Genomic DNA, 17,502 nt, shown 5'->3' on the forward strand with positions numbered 1-17,502 from the left:
AATTATTATACAATTTTTATTATGATTAGAACTACTACTAACACCACTACCACAATAATACTGCAGTATATTACAACAACAACAACATAATACACTACAGTATATACTACATTGTTACTACTGATGTACACTAATATGCATTATAAATAAATATATGAATTATACAGTATTATTGTGATTAGTGCTACTAACTGCAACAAAAACAAGAAGAATGTATTATATTACAACAATAATAATAACACCAGATGCAATGTATCATACTACAGTATTACATTGTTACACTATTGATATACGACTTTTATGTCATATTATATATAAAAAAAACAGTCAGGCGGCTTAAAGCACTGGGACATGGATGTGTGAGCCAAACTGTCAGCCACAAATGCTTTAAAAGTTCATTGACCCTAATCTGAACCTTGTTTTATCTGAGCACAGCAATGCGAAGAACTACCACGAGGGGGCTCAAAACACCACGTTAATGCAAGTGCGTTTCTTCACTTTATGCTTATAAAACATGTAGACCGACTCAACTGGGATACCTGTGTGTACGTGATACATATATTTTCCATTTCCGTCATGTCCTCTCGCGTTATACCAAAGTCCCTTTTTTGTATTCTATACGTCCCTCTGTACTTTCTATACTGTAATTCTATACTGGTTATACTCAGTATATATATATATATATATATAACAAGACTTGCCGTCTTCACCTCAGATAACTTACGCGCGCGCCTTACGTGTTTTACCAGTTGCATGATCTGATGTCATAATTTGACGATTATTTCCCATGAACAACACACCAGAGAAACGTGACTGGGCTGGATTTCCACCGTGGGGCTGAACCAATAGCAGCTCGTAAACCCGAGTCACTCATTCTGGTAATCCGTACACGTGCCAGTGTGCTGCCCAATGGAAGAAACGAGAGCGTCTGCTGTGGCTGCTCCTCACCTCAAACTTCACAGAGAGGTGTAACGTGGTTCCTGGACGGCTGAAATCGGGGATCGTTTACGCTTTTGGACTATCATCGACTTCACTGAACCTTTAGGATGGAATAAAGTTCAACTATGGTGGTGAATTCCGTGCATTGGTTTCGCAGAGGGCTGCGGCTTCATGATAATCCGGCTTTGCAGGAAGCTCTCAATGGCGCGGATACTGTGCGGTGTGTTTATATTTTGGATCCGTGGTTTGCAGGCTCGGCCAACGTGGGAGTTAACAGATGGAGGTTCGTGCCTTTTGTTTTAGTGTTTTTTTTAGTTATAAACAGGCATACGTTGGGAAGTCTGGTGTAATTGTGAAGGGTAACGTTAGATATGGTGGCGCGTAACTACGCAGCTGTTTTGCACAGCCGCTGTTATGTTTTGGCCCTGACGTGCGTCGACTCGGTGTGCTTGTGAGCTGGTGCTCTGCTATGTCATTTTAAGGAGGTCTTATTTAAGCTCAAAAATGACATTTTGACTTCTTATTACCCATGTAAGTTATGTTATATAAATCGTAAAATATTGACTCGCGTAAGGGGCCCGAATGCTGTTTACAGCAGGTGAATGAACTTTACAAGTCAGCTGGACACTTCTATAAATCCAATAGAGTGTATTATTTCTATTTTAAAAATACACGCTGAATTAATTCATCGTTAATGGCATGAAATGTGAATAATTTTGGTGGCGCAGTTACAGCGTTCAGACCTCAGACCATTAAGCTAACGTTATATGGAAGCTAACAGGCTAGTCGTTTTGCTCACGCCCACTTTGGTTTTATATAACAGATAAAATTGCCAAGTTTTATTATTGCATCACTGAATGTGTTTGTCGATTAAGTCAAACGCACGCAGTTCGGAGACAGTATTTATAAAAGTGTACGCGTAAAAATATTCTAAATTCGATCGCGCGAGTCACGAGATTTCACGTGTGCTGTCCACCACGCATGCTGTGAGATGAATTGTGTGAATGAATGAATAACCTAGTGCTACAAATATTTAAATGGAATGCATATCAGAGCATTGTCGTGTGACCTGTTTAAACGCCGTCAGACTTCAATCTTTTTTTATTGGCGATAGTTTAGGTTTGTAAGCATCCATTTCTGCTCATGTAATTATGAAAACAAACTTATATAAGTTTATTACCCGGTGCATGCTGAATCAGACAATACGAGTTTTGTAAAATATTTTTTTAGTTAAAAGATTCTTATTAGGGGTTTTGATTCATCCCAGTGACTCGAATCTTCTGAATCAATTCACCAGGATTTGTTCAATGGCTCGGTTACGCCTGTAGGTGGCGACGAGCAGTGCTTTATATTTGAATCATTCACTTAACCATTTCGGTTTTTGTTTTGTTTTTTATATTGCAAAAACAGAAACGGAGAAGCGAGACTTGAATATATTCCAACAAAGAGCAATCATAAATATAAGAACAGAAAACAAATATTCTGGATTTGCGTACATCAAATTATATTATCTATAAAAGTACAAAAATAAAATGACATCCTTTTAGAAAAGTTGTCATAATACATAAAAAATTTGGCAATTTTTTGTTATTTGTAAGTCTAAGAGATGAAACGAGAGTCCAATTCAACAAGAAAAAGGGGGAAAGACAAGGGAGATTTAAGCCGTTTTTGCTTCTGAATGAAGAATTTTGCATTCAATATAAGAAAATTAACAACATATTCAGCAGATAATAGCTTTGGACTTTCATAATGAAAAATAACATCTTTGAGGATGAAGGTATGGGTCACATTTGTAAGGTTAGAAACATAGTTACACCACAATCAAAAAAACAAATGGGCAGCTGTTTCCTCAAAAAAACGAGCAAGACTCATCAACATTAGAATATTTAGAAATAGACAAATTAACGGGATCAATTTTATGAAGGATTTTAAAATTAATCTCCTTAACCTTGTTAGATATGCTAAATTTACTTGGTAAAAGCCAGGCCTTTCTCCAATTTATATTTGTTATAGAGGAACCCCAGTAGAATTTCCCTCTTGGAGTAACCTTATTATCTGAAATATTTTGCGAATATGTCTGTTATTGCACTTCCGATCTAAAATATCGATACCATACAAACAGAAAGCCGGATAAACACTGTTGCCTTTACTGAATTTAAAGTGACTTAATTAACAGGGTTAAGCCTACTGGGATCGCTCTCAAAGTATTATATTCCTTTGGTGGGACTGGAAAATTATGGAGATTCATTATCGTAAGTTAAAATATTACCAAAATCATCAAACACAGATAGAATACAGTTCAAGTTGTTATTAAACCATCTAGGGGAAAAAAGATATTTATTTCTAACAGTTGCATCAGCATTAATCCAAAGGAGAAATTTTGATGGGGAGAAACCATGGACAAAACACAATTTCCACGAAAGAAACTTAACCATTTCGTTAAAAAATACCAAATCGTTTTCGTCAGAAACAGGTCTTACAAAACTTCATTCAAATGTATGTACAAATCTATCGCAAAGTGTCTTTAAGCATCGTTCTCGTTTTCCTTACAAATGACAATGAAGCAGATCTGTTGTGTTTTTAATTCTTTTCATCTTTTTTGGGGGGGGGGCATGATTTTTAGCCTGATATATAAAAATATTAACCTTAATTAATCATTGTTTCAGTTAGGAACTTGTGGAATATTTTTACACACACTTGTAATTCTTTCAGCAGATCATCGTTAAGAAAAATGCTTCGAAAGGAAGAGAACGAGCAAGGACAATTCATTAGTTCAAACACAGATGTTATTCACCGCCACCTATTTTAAAAAGTGTATTGTAGTAGAGAGTTGGAGTTGTAAGAGGTAGAATGAGGTTAAATAGTATTTTGGTGGCAAGATAGAATTTTCCAATGAAACCTGAATCAATAACAACAAATAGAGATTTGGGTGATCAGTGCAAGGTGCTATTAATATTGCAATTCAAAATCATTTGCATTTTTACTTAAAATATTTAAATTGATTTTCTTACATGTTGACAGAAAAATATACAATATGTCCACTTCCTTAGTGAGAAAACACCTGGTAACTCTTGCTAGTTTGGAATAACTTCTAAAGTTTAGCACTACTTACAAGTTCATGGAATATTCATATTAACTTTTGTAAATATTATAATGTTTGAAATTTTCTCTCTGGCAGATTTTTACTGGAATCTTTAGAAGATTTGGACACAAGTTTGAGGAAACTGAATTCAAGGCTTTTTGTGGTGCGAGGACAGCCAACAGATGTCTTCCCGAGACTCTTCAAGGTCTGTATTTCTCTCAGGATATTTGTCTTGTGTCTTTTAGTCTCACTTTGGCTTTTGAAATCTAAACCGTTATGTCTGACAACTTGAAGCATGGAAAGTCTCTATCAGGTCTGAGCATATACTGGTGCACAAAGCAATGCTGAGTTTTTTGGTATGTTTGCGTGTTTACTGTGGTTAGTGGATTTGACAGAGTATTTTAACATGTTTATTTTTAATGTATCTACAGTGATGTTAGTGGTCAGTTATCATTAGTTGGTTCATCTGCAAGTGATGATTTGTTTCAGAAGATTTTTCTCAAACTATGAAGAATGTTATGTTTTGACAGCAGCCGTTTTAAACCGATAACAAGCCTGAACGCTGATTTAAAACATATTGCCAAATATCAACCTCTGGCTAATTAGATTAGCAAACATGAGCTATTGGCTGGTTTCTATTGTTCCATAAAATACACAGTGTGGTGTGGTCTGCTGGGAAGACTAGTGTAGAGGAAGCTGTGGGTGATCGCTGGTCCACTACAGTATCAGTGGGAGAGACATCTTCAAGGTAGTAGATTCGTCAAAATGATGTTCAATTTCCCGTGTTGCCCATTCGGTACCAGACATAATAAAAGGATGTAGTGTGACAAGGATGGTGTTTGGTGGAAATCTCAGCTTAAGTAGTTTTTGTTCTATAATAGTAAGACTAATTAATCACAAAGTGTTTAGAGATGGTCTCCATGGAGGATGACAAACCTTGTGTTGCTTTTGTCTATTATTTCTCACGTGTTTCAGGTTGCCACTGAATTGCATCATCTTTGGGTTTTTGTTTTTTTTGAGCTGGTAACCTAGAATGATAATTACAGTATCTTTTTATGTTATCTCAAATACACAACCATTCAAAGGTTTTGAACCAGTAATTTTATTTATTTTTTTTAGTAATTTTGAGAAAACTTTCTAATTTTATCCAATGCTTTGGTTATTTGATCTAAAACATAGTAAAAGCAGTAATATTGTGAAATATTAGTCAGTAAAATGTTATAAATACCCAATATCACATGATCCTTCAGAAGTCATTTTAATATGCCGATTTTGTGATCAAGAAACATTTCTTACTGTTATCATTGTTGTAAATGGTTATCGATTATGGATGCCACGATTACATAATCGTTCAAAGCCGCAATTACAAAAATAAACGATTAAAAATGCCCACTTGCAATATTCTGTGTGCTTAAGGTGTTTAACAAACTCAAACACACTGGATAAAAGACATTTTGTCTAACTGATCGTTGTCACCCTGTTGTGCATGATAGATTTAAATGCCAAACGTGTCGAAAGCGGAACAAAATAGCGGTAATCGTTGACCTTTTATCCGCTTCGCCTCAAAAGAAAACAGCGCAGCGCGAGCTTAGAGCGTATGCTTTTATTACAGTGACCAGTCGCGATCACGCACTAAACAACGCTGTGAAATCCAGTAAGAAGCACTCGAGTTCAGCGCAGAGTTCTCCAGTACAAATCACATCTCTTTAATTTAAACTAGTTTAAAGCCAAATAAATCTGAGCTGTTATTCTCATCAACACTGATGCAGAAAGCAGCTGAAACAGTGCAACAACGATCCAGTTAGAAGACATTTCAGTCCACAAATCACCCACATTTAATATAGTTTTACTGTAACACTAATGGTAACAATGGCAGAAATGGTGGCAGAAAAGTAGGTTATTCATATTGACAATGGTACTGTCAAATGTACTTCTGCATCCCAACTCAAGCTCCTGCTACTCTGAACTCAAGCTCCTGTTAATGTGCATTTCTAAGAGACAAAACTTGTAATATTACATGTTCAGTGCTACCAAATCAGGTGCTGGTGCCACTGCTCTCCATTGTTAGTCTGGAGCCCTGTTAATATAAATTGTACTGTAAAATGTTACTGTAATTAGAAATTTCGTCTGTTTAATTGTAAATGAAATATGTAGCTTTATTTAGACCATTTTCTTCTTTTAGTTTTAGTATTTTACCATGCATAATTTTACCTTTTTTTTTTTTTTGTTCTTTTTTTGTTTAAAGAAGAAACCAAACCAAGTTGACATTTGAGGCTCAGTTCTATAGAAAAGCAATACAAGTCCAGGAAGAGTGTTTTCAGCTTTTTTTTTTTATATATATATTTTATATATAAATATATGGCATGCAGCTTCAAACAATGGCATAAATCTGTTCAAAATAATCGTTATTAATAATCGCAATTATAATCTCAAGGGAACAATCGACAATTAACCGCTCAACTGTCAAAAAAATAATTGGCTGGAAACTGGTCATTGTGTGTGCAATCTCTATAAATTATTTTTTTCAAATTCTCTCTTTTTCCATACTTCGTCATTCACAACTGGAAAAGTAATGGAAATTCATTGCTTGAAATGTGTGGGAATCCTGAGTAATATAAATGTTTACTAGCTATGCTTGCTAAGGCAGTCATCTCTTTACCATTGTGCATCCTTGGGTTTAGGGGACTATTCAAATCTCTAACCTAAAGTAATAAAGTTCAATGCATCCCACAGCTCTTAAATGTCTCATTTAGATGCTCCAGTAATTCTGTATTCAGCTAAACATCTGAGTCCTGACTCCTGATCGATTTGCACCAGCATTTTAGAGTAGTGTGTTATGAAAGATCTTATTTTCATGCAGTCAGAGCAGTCTTCTCTCTCTCAAACACGGCAATGCATCAGTCAAGTGTCTTGTACGAACCCTTTGGCAGGTTGATAGTGCTGTTTATGCAAGGGGGTGATGGCATCAGCCTTTCAAAGTGCACTTGTATAACCAAGAAGTCACAGAATCCGCCTACAGTACACTTCTTCTGAACAGCTGAGTTGCACAGCATCCGTTTTTGTGATGATTACCTGAGCGACGTGTGAAAGGATATTGAAATGTTTAGTAATGGTTTTCCTTTTCAGGCCCTTTTTGGGAATATAACACTAAATTACTATATCACCAGATGTACTTTTTTTATGTACTGCTTTCTACATGGCTGAAATAAGGGGTGAAGATACTACACCTTGATGTTGTAGTAGTTAGTTTTGATATTATCATTCTTTAACATAAATGTCTGATCTCTTGTCTCTTTCAGGAGTGGAATGTCACACGTCTCACATTTGAATATGACTCTGAGCCTTATGGCAAAGAAAGGGATGCAGCCATCATTAAAATGGCGCAGGAATACGGTGTGGAAACCGTGGTACGAAACACTCACACGCTCTACAGTCCAGACAGGTGGGTGATGAACTGAACTCGCACACATTGCTCATGGAAAATATACACACATGCGCACACACACACGCACACATGCACACACTCACTCACTGATGCAATAAAAGTTTTTGTTAAGGTTTTGTAAAGAAATTAATTTATAGGTCCAGTTTATTGGTCTATAAAACTATTTTAATATTTGACGTAGTGCATTAACTATGTTTTTAGTAGCTTGTTTTACTAGTGCTGACCATTCTTAAGTATGTTAAGAGGTTTAATTATTGTTCACTATCGTTTAAAAATTTGGGGTCAGTATGATTTCAGATAATTTTGGAAGAAGTCTCTTATGCTCTCCAATGCTGCATTTGTTTGATCAAAAGTACAGTAAAAATGTTAATATTGTGATATATTATTACAAATTAAAATAACTGTTTTCTTTAATGTATTTTTAAATATATTCCTGTGATGGTAAATCTGAATTTTCAGCATCACTACTCCAGTCTTCAGTGTCACATGATCCTTCAGAAATCATTTCGATATGTTGATTTGATGCTCAAGAAACATTTATTATTTTCGATGTTGAAAATAGTTGTGCTGATTAATATTTTTGTGGAAACCATAGTATGTTTTGTTCAGGATTATTAGATGAATAAGAAGTTCAAAAGAATAATCTATTTGAAATAGTGAAGACATTTATAATGTTCCTATCACGTTTGATTAGTTGCTTGAATAAATGTTAATTTCTTTCAAAAAAAATATCTTGCTGACCAAGATTTTGAGCAGTAGTTTACATGAATCAGGAATCAGCAGAGACATGGTGAAATTACATTGATATCAATGTCACAAAACATATACAGACATTATGTATTTGGTGCAGGGCTCGCAAAATTTCAAAATCCCTGGTCAAACTATCCCCCCCCCCAAAATTTTTTTTAAATATATAAAATCAGATAGGAGTCTAATCGTCAATCAAAAATATTTTCAATACACAAATATCAACAAATATGAAGGAAGGAATTTGATTTCACTATTTACAAGGTATGCAGATTTATGACCCATTTTAAGAGCTGCACAAGTAAAATGAACAGTATGAGCGGGGTTGGACAATGTCCATGGTAACATACAGTATTAAGCCATAAAATTACATGATTTACAGTTCAGATACAGGTTTTCACAAAAACTAAAATCTTATACCACAGCATTTTAGCCTTAGACCATTTTTATGAAAAGTGATAAATCAAGCATATAAATTATATTAAATTAAAACGAATAATAAATATTACTGTCTAATTGTTTAGATTTTTAGAAGGCACATTAACTTCTTTCTCATTTACAACTGTTTGCTGCTTAAAAACAATGGTTGATATTTGCATTGATCTGATCATACAAGAAAGGCCTTTTGTGTGTGTATATATAGATATGTGTGTGTGTATATATATATATATATACACACACACATAATACACACGCGCGCGCACACAGATATTTTAAAGTTGTATAATTTTCAGCTTTTACAAGTAGTATTTATTTATGATAAATATTTATGGATGGATGTATGTGGGGGGGGTTCTTTTTTGACAAATAGTATAGGAAAACTTTTGAAACTGATGAAATATAAAAACTGATACAATTTACTGACATAGTTCAAATAAAAAAAATAAAAATAAAAATGTATTGGGGACAGTGAAAATGTCAGTAGGACAGGTACAAATCTGAACTACTGGGCCAGAGAGGAAAACCTCCTTGTTAGTGTAGTCATAGGGCAACAATCCCTAATCATTGACTAGATTCCTCCGTAAACTTTGCCAGCACTTTTAGCATAATGTAGCATAACAATGAACTATGCAGTACCGTGACCCTGGCCTTAACTTGTGTTTATGTGCAACTCGCATTCTCTCTCCTACGCCTTTCCTGAGAGTATTACCAAAGAGGAGAGAATGACTCTCCCCTTCTCAGATCAGCGTGTAGATACCACTGCTCCTGACTTGTAATGTAAAACAAGTGGCCTTTTGCGTAGGTTACATAAATGGGTTGGATGTTAGTGATACGCCCAGATTCTACGTCTCATTCAGAGGGGAAGAGAATGAGCTTGCAAGCATAAGCATGTGTGAATGCATGTGCGGGTGTGCATATGACGTCTGTTGCTCTCCTGGCCGATATGAGACTCACGGCTGCCATCTGATGGTGGAAAGTGGCTCTGGCGGTCACACTGTGAAACATGTGCTGTGGGTGGGAGGGTGAAATAGCTCAGCATGCAAGTCACCACTGCAAACATGTGCGAGCCGAGCGCCAGGCTTTTCCTAACGAGCACGCGGGTGCCCTCTGATTCCGCACCGTGCCGAGAAAACCGGCCAATGACAGGGGCTCCACCCCTGACGGATATAGGCAGGAGTTGTATAAGATTAGGACTATAAATAAGGGACAGGCTGTTAATGTGTAAAGGCTGTTGTTTCTCTCTTAGAGGAGCCACTGAGACTATTAGCTCCTCTCTTTGAGTCTCTCAGAGCCAGACAGGCGTATGTGATTGCATTTGGAGAATGTGGGGAAATGTTACCTTAGGACACGCTGCCATGCAAACTTTCCTAGCTGATTGAATATGACTTTACTTTAATAACCTTGTTTCCTTGAGAATAAAATTGGGCTTTTTGCCATGCAACCTCAGGTTATTTGAAACAGATCGTTGAAATAGAATGTTCTAGAATGTCCTATAATCAAGCAAGGTTATATTGATGTCAGTCAGGGCAACAAGTTGTTCAGTAGTTCAGATTTGTGCTCATCCCACCACATAGTGTTTTATATTTTACTTTTAATGACTAAATTAAAGCTGCAGTCCGTAAGTTTTGCCTCTTTGTCGCCATCTATGTTTGAAACCTGGAATTGCAGTTACTTGCGGAATTATCTTGTTTGCGTGGGGTTGTGAGTCGGCACAGCTCCAGCGCAGATGAATCTAATGTTTTGAGGAGTATGTAGCTGTCAGTCACCGCACCGGTGTGGATGTTTACTGTACTTCGCAATCACAGATTCTAGCCTACATCTTGGAATATATGACCCAAATAAGAATTTTCACCATATATTGTCATCTGAACAAGTAAGTAAAATGTTTTTGCTTTTCCCTCAGGATCATAGAAATGAACAACCACAGCCCCCCTCTCACTTTCAAGAGATTTCAAGCCATTGTGAACAGACTCGAACTTCCTAGGAAACCATTGCCGACTATCACTCAAGAACAGATGGCCAGGTGTCAGATGCAGATCTCGGAAAATCATGATGAACGTTATGGCGTACCCTCTCTCGAGGAGCTGGGTTTTAAGACTCAGGGTGACAGCTCACATGTATGGAAGGGTGGTGAGACAGAAGCCCTGGAAAGATTAAATAAACACTTAGACAGAAAGGTGAGACATGGTGATACTTAATGAAGTTAGACATTTTAAAATGCATTTTAATAATGACTGTTGACATCTTAATTATTTCCTAGAAATGCAGTTATGCATTTTTTAAATTTATAGAAAATAATAATGAATGATGGTTATTTTTTTATATATGTGTGTCTGTATATCGGTCAAATGTTTTTTTTTTTTTTTTTTCATATTTGATTTAATCATGTTATTTTGATGCAGGCCTGGGTAGCGAATTTCGAGAGGCCTAGAATAACCACTCTATCACTGTTCGCAAGCCCAACTGGACTTAGTCCTTACCTACGATTCGGCTGTCTGTCATGTCGCGTGTTTTACTACAATCTGCGGGAACTTTTTATGAAGGTAAGTTATTGTTATCTTATGGCATTGTTTGTAATCTAGAGAACTGGAAGTTTAATAGTTAAAATTCAAAGGTAACCAGTATAGAAATCATGAAAGTGGATGTTCAAATAAAATATTTACTCTTGCCAGTAGATGCATTTATGTTGAATAATAGAGGTTCCCAGAATCGAGCCTTGGGACACCATGAAAAAAAGTTATGAATACTAGCCAAACTACTAACCAAAGTTCTGGACACACTTGACTGAATGTATTTTTCTTATGATCTTAAAAGTGCTTTTGATCTAAAGGTTGATGTTGACAAAACTAATTAAAATGGATAAGTTGGTCCAGGTAGTGATGCAAAAGAATACATGGAAAAAAGAGAACTTTTTTCAAAACAAAAGAAAACTTCAGTACTCATAAAAAAGTAAGGTGGATAGTTAATAAGTTAGTTTTGTACAAGAGAATTAAAATGTGGCAGTTATAATATATGAGAATTAATTATTGGAACATGCATGTATGGTAATAAAAGACTGTAGAACTGACACAGCATAGTTATGCAAATATTTTGTGACTGTTTTCTTGACCTCTTGCACTTGTCCAGCTACGGAGAAGATCCAGTCCACCCCTCTCACTCTTCGGCCAGCTGCTGTGGCGAGAGTTTTTCTACACGGCAGGCACCAACAACCCTAACTTTGACCGTATGGAGGGAAACCCCATCTGCGTGCAGATCCCCTGGGATCACAATCCTGAGGCGTTGGCTAAATGGGCAGAAGGTCGGACTGGGTTCCCTTGGATTGATGCCATCATGACCCAGCTAAGACAGGAAGGCTGGATCCACCACCTGGCCAGACATGCCGTAGCCTGTTTCCTCACTCGTGGAGACCTGTGGATCAGCTGGGAAAACGGAATGAAAGTAAATAAGATGGCACAACTTCACCTTCTTTCCTTTTTATTCCTTTTTCCCCTCTTAACCGCCCTCTCTTTCTCTCAGGTGTTTGAGGAGCTGTTGTTGGATGCGGACTGGAGCGTGAATGCAGGCAGCTGGATGTGGCTGTCCTGCAGTGCGTTTTTCCAGCAGTTCTTCCACTGTTACTGTCCCGTGGGCTTCGGCCGCAGGACTGATCCCAGCGGAGACTACATCAGGTACACAAACCAGCCCCGAACCACACCCAAGCATGTCTTACATCACTGGCTGGTTTTATATGTTTTGAGAGTTTCGTAGATTTGTGTTGCGTAAAGGCTTGAGTAAACCGCTACACAGGTTCAGGCTTTTCCACTGTGCATATTCAAAAGAGCTGCTGTGACAGTGGAGACTTCTCTATTAGGAATATCAGAAGAATACCTTGGAAATTAGAATATTAAGATTTTAAGATTGATGGATGTCATTTGATGAATTGATGAAATGCCTTTAATACTGATATAGTAATTTGTAATAAAAATGCAAGTAATTATTTAAAAAAAAAAATATTTATTTTGCAATCATTTGCATCTGTCATAAAACTATCTTATATTCTCACTTACAGGAGGTACATCCCGAAGTTAAAAGACTATCCTAACCGCTACATCTACGAGCCATGGAACGCCCCAGAATCGGTGCAGAAAGCGGCCAACTGTATTGTGGGTGTGGACTATCCTAAACCTATGATCAACCATGCCGAGAGCAGCCGGCTTAACATTGAACGAATGAAGCAGGTTTACCAGCAGCTGTCGCACTACAGAGGCCTTAGTGAGTAACACAGTGTACCTATCCATCATGACATAAGGTTTATTACAGCCCTCTTATGGAGGAAATGGGAAATTACAGCATTTTGTCACCAACAAAAAAAAACATTCTGATGATATTGAGTGCTTGTATAAGGGGTTATTTAAGCAGTTGCAGTAATTTACTGTCATTTCTCACTAAATTTCTTTGACCCAGTAGCTCTAAGTACTGTAATGAAGCAGTTTGCTTTTGACCCCCGATTGAGTTTGTAGATAATTTGTAGTTAGACTGCATAGAGAAGTGATCATACTTGATTACACAAAATATTACATATGCAGAGGCTGTATTGGCTGAAAATTGATTGCAAATGATTTAATAAGTGAAAAAGCTTTTCAAAGCTGCCATTTAAAAAGATCAGATACACAAGATATCTGATCTGTTCCATTGATTGCAATTTTTAGAGTATTGTTAATTAACATTGCAAAAAAACAAGAACATTTCTTGTTAAGACTAAGACGTCTTGCTACACAAGTCCTTGTAATTTCAGTGTGTCCTAAAAATACCAATAGTTGCAGCATTTTACTAACAGATAAAATAATGTCAGTAAATTTATAACCCTGTACATAGAAAAGATAATGATTATTTGTAATGTGACCTCTGTATATTTGTTATGCAGATGACAAAGCCTCTTTCTCTATTTTCTCTGCAGGTTTGCTCGCCTCAGTCCCTACAATCCAGGAAGAGGCGGAGCCTCCCATGTCGGATGACTCTCAGGCCAGCAGCAACACTGATGGTGAGATAACGTCAATCATCCATCATACTAACAGGATTCACTGTGCAGCTTTCAGTTTTCTTAGCTATGCTTAGTTTTTATAAGCAAAATGTAACTACACTTCCTGATCTCATAAAAAATAGCTTTACAATGCCGAAGAAAATAAATGTATAAAGCAGACTTCACCCTTAATGTTAAAACCCCCTAAAACCAAACAAATAGTTCTTCTAGTCAGGACAGTACTTTTGCTGAAGCACCATCATGTTTTCTGCAGGTGAAGTGTCCACTCCCACCCCTGCGCCATCACCCCCGCCCAACTCCGAGCCCTCCACCCCAAACTCAAGCCCGACAGCAGCTTCCCCCGGGGCCCACACTCAGAGAAAAAGGGGCCGACCCTTTGGGCTCCCAAGCAAACAGAAGTCAAAAGTCAAGCACACCAACCAAGCCAAAGGAGTCGAGCAGAAGACTGATGACAAGCAGTGACCACAGGTACCAGCCAGAGTTAAGAAAAAAAAAATTAATAACTGCTTTTGAGTCTTATTAATAATAATAATGTTCATCAGAATAGCAATATTTGTGTTGCAATAATAAAAAGAAATTGCATGACTAATTTTATATATATATATATATATATATATATATATATATATATATATATATATATATATATATATATATATATATATATATATATATATATAATTTATTTATTTATTTTTTTAATTGTGAAATAACTTATTTTAAAATAATTGTTATAATTGTATTTATGTATACATTAAAATCTAAATGTTTTTGAAACCAAACACTTCTAATATGTTGTGAAATTAAAAAGCATGTAATTGAACATGTATCTAGTTATTACTGCAATGCTTCATGATGAGGTGTGAGAGCTATTTCAAAAACCAACTTATTTTGCTGAATCCCACAATTGAATTAAGCATATTCAGCAAGGAGCAAAATGAACAGTGATGATAATGAATTCTATTTCTGCCCTCTTCAGGTTGAGACTGCTTTTGCAGTCCTATATCCAAGGAAGTCTGAGGAGTCCACCTCGCTGAACGGCAGGAGAAAAGTGTGCAACTGGCGCCACCTTTCACAGAAGAACAGAAACAGCATTAATACAAAAGAATTAACACTGCAGTTCTGTCAATGCCTGTGACAAATCCAGGGCTTGTTTGTCAAACATCAATAATAAAAAAAAAAGCTGCTTTTGTTCCAGTTTCGACCTGCTAAACTAAACATGATTGTATGAAGATTCAGATCTGTATCAGATGTGTAGTTCTCCCGGTATTGCGATCTGACAGAGAATTAATGGATATTGCCGTCGCCAGTGAAACTTTAGGGTAACAAGCGATTCGCCGATATAAGTATTCTTGGAATCTAGCCAAATTTTATGCAACTCTGGTTTATGGATTTATTATAGAAATGATGAGGGAACATTTGACGATGATGCCTACAGTGTTCTGACCACGTGAATTTGATATGACGTCTGATGTAGTTGAACTCTATAATTTCTTGCAAGCTACAAGCAACTAGTTGACCCAAGCAATGAAGAATTTTACTTCTTCGGTTTCTGGTTCAGTAATTTATCCCCATAAATATATGCTTTATGTAACTCCGAATGCAAACATTTAATTGCCACTGGCTGCACTAAGGTTTTCTGAATTTAACAGTATACAATCATCAGTTTATAATTCAATAAGTTTGATTTATTTACCAAGTGATTCATTTTAACATTTTCTAACAGTCGACGAGGATTAATTGTACATTCCACTAATGTGTGCGTTCATGATAATTTAACCGTTTAAGATGTTTTCTCTGCCAATGTGGAACAGCTTTATTTATTTTTTTGTCCCTTTTTCTTTTTTTGTATTGTATAAAAGAGTTTATTTTCATTAAAAGGCTGACGGGATTGTTAAGCTTTTCTGTTTGTAGGCAGTAATTTATTTAAGGCTTTTCACTGCATGCTTCTGTCAGCGACAAACAATGTTTCTGTGATGTATTGCATCTACAATGTTTCAGTGTAGATTACAATATATCAAATAAATTTCTGGAACCTATTTGAACCCATTTGTTTTTCTTTAATCTGAAAACTTGGTTATTCATTCGACACCCTGTTTTACAGACATGAATGAATTCTTGCAGCTTGTAGAAGAAAGGTGTGTTTGCACTTTTCTAAGGGATCAGACAGAATTTTTGCCTGGTGGATGTTAGAGCAGCTGGATAAATTCCATAGAGCTACACTGAAGAAGGGATTGGAGCCATATCCAGATATCATATGATCAGGGTGTGGGCTCTTTTGACTTAATCACACAGAAACGCCTAGCAACCATTTAGCAACTCCCTATCTACCACTCACAACACCTTAGCATGGTGATGGAAATTCCTGTAGAGTGGTTTTAGTTTTCAGAAACACTGACTTCAACCACCACCAGAGGGCGACATATGGACCTAATGTTGGTTTGTTTTTAATAAATACATGAAAATGCTCTTCTCATTTGCATTAAGTGATTAAAATTTATAGTCATAAATCTATTAATTTATGTCAATTCAATTCGTGTGCTTTATTGGCAAGACAAAAACTACATTTGTATTGCCAAAACAATTGCTGGGCTGCTTACAAATAGTGCATATATGTATTAACAGAAAGAAAAAGAATAATGATAATATAAAAAAGTATTAAGCATGTCGTGCAAAATGAATTACTAATGTATGTAATATATAAACTAGAAAAAAAGGGATTAGACAAAGATGTTCAGATGTCTCTATGACTAACCAGTACATGTATTTGATTTAGTATTGTTTTATTTCTGCATTTTTTGCATTTTCTTTATTTTTATTTCTAATAAATTTATATTTATTTAGCAATTTATTTAAAATAAAAAATGTTCCTTTTTTTGTTCTGTTTTGGGTCCTTGTATACATAAGCATGTTTAGTTTTTAATTTTTATTTAAATCTTTATTTATTTTTTATCCTAGTGTTATATTATCCCCCGGTTTCACAGACAAGGTTTAAGACTAATCCCAGACTAAAATCTAAGTCTGAGCGGTTTCAACTGAAAGAAACTTGCTCTGACTGATCTTAAAATATATCAATGCCTTTATTTTGTCTCAAAATGCACACCATTAATGTTTTTTCTAAGGCACGTTTATCAAAATTAATTATCCTAATTGAACTATGGCCTAATCCTGGTTTAGTCTAAACCCTGTCTGCGAAACCAGGCCTATGAGTATTATTGTTTATTTAGCATTGTTTTATTTTAGAATTATTCAGTATTGTTTTATTTTAGAAGTATTATTTTTTTCTATGAAATGTATAGTATATTTGTATTTATTCATTTATTTATGCCCTGTCCTTTTGGTGTCATGTTTTGTTTTTATTCCTTTTGATCTGTTTTTGTGTTGTGTTTGTTTGTTTTTTTTGTCTTGGGGTTTTAGCATTTGTTGTCCTTTTCCTGTTTGTTTCTCTCTCTCTTTTTCTCTCTGTGTTGTGGTTTGGACTGTTTGTTGTCTTTTCTGTTTGATTTCTTTGTTCTGTTTTGGTGTGTGTTTTGAGTTTTTTGTTGGTTTTATTTTTTCCTCTCTTTTTTATGTTCTATGATATATCGTTTTTGATTGTCCTGTTTTTCCCCCTCTCTCTCTTTTTGTTGTTGTTGTTTGTTTTTTGTTATACAATAAAGTCAGAAATGCTCTTTTTTTCTAAAATGAAGGAATGATTAGAATGACATCTATGATTTTCTCATTTGTATTAAAAGAGTGTGCCATCAGTGCACATCTGAGTGAACAGATCAGCATCCAGCAGTGTGCTGGTGTCTATCTCAGACTGGCGTTGTAGTAATGCAATAGAGC

At 35.9% G+C, this 17,502-nt stretch overlaps 1 protein-coding gene across 1 annotated transcript; it reads left to right on the forward strand.

Moving 5' to 3' along the window:
- The first annotated feature begins 868 nt into the window (after positions 1–868).
- On the forward strand, positions 869–15,721 carry LOC306866833 (cryptochrome-2-like). Its single transcript, XM_079412216.1, has 11 exons — positions 869–1,222; positions 4,118–4,226; positions 7,321–7,463; positions 10,558–10,831; positions 11,057–11,197; positions 11,781–12,092; positions 12,171–12,322; positions 12,703–12,905; positions 13,591–13,674; positions 13,928–14,142; positions 14,654–15,721. Exons 1-10 carry the CDS (start codon positions 1,065–1,067, stop codon positions 14,134–14,136), a joined length of 1,785 nt encoding a protein of 594 aa, XP_079268342.1. The 5' UTR covers positions 869–1,064; the 3' UTR covers positions 14,137–14,142; positions 14,654–15,721.
- The last annotated feature ends 1,781 nt before the right edge of the window (positions 15,722–17,502 follow it).

Source organism: Barbus barbus (assembly GCF_936440315.1).
Source record: "Barbus barbus genome assembly, chromosome: 48".
Taxonomy (NCBI): domain Eukaryota; kingdom Metazoa; phylum Chordata; class Actinopteri; order Cypriniformes; family Cyprinidae; genus Barbus; species Barbus barbus.

What these genes read in the sequence shown, in the direction of transcription:
- LOC306866833 (XM_079412216.1), top strand. Translation starts at nt 1,065, where the DNA reads ATGGTGGTGAATTCCGTGCATTGGTTTCGCAGAGGGCTGCGGCTTCAT. An exon ending in GCTGGGAAAACGGAATGAAA is followed by an intron (nt 12,093 to 12,170) that starts GTAAATAAGATG and finishes TCTTTCTCTCAG; the next exon opens with GTGTTTGAGGAGCTGTTGTT. An exon ending in GGCCAGCAGCAACACTGATG is followed by an intron (nt 13,675 to 13,927) that starts GTGAGATAACGT and finishes TGTTTTCTGCAG; the next exon opens with GTGAAGTGTCCACTCCCACC.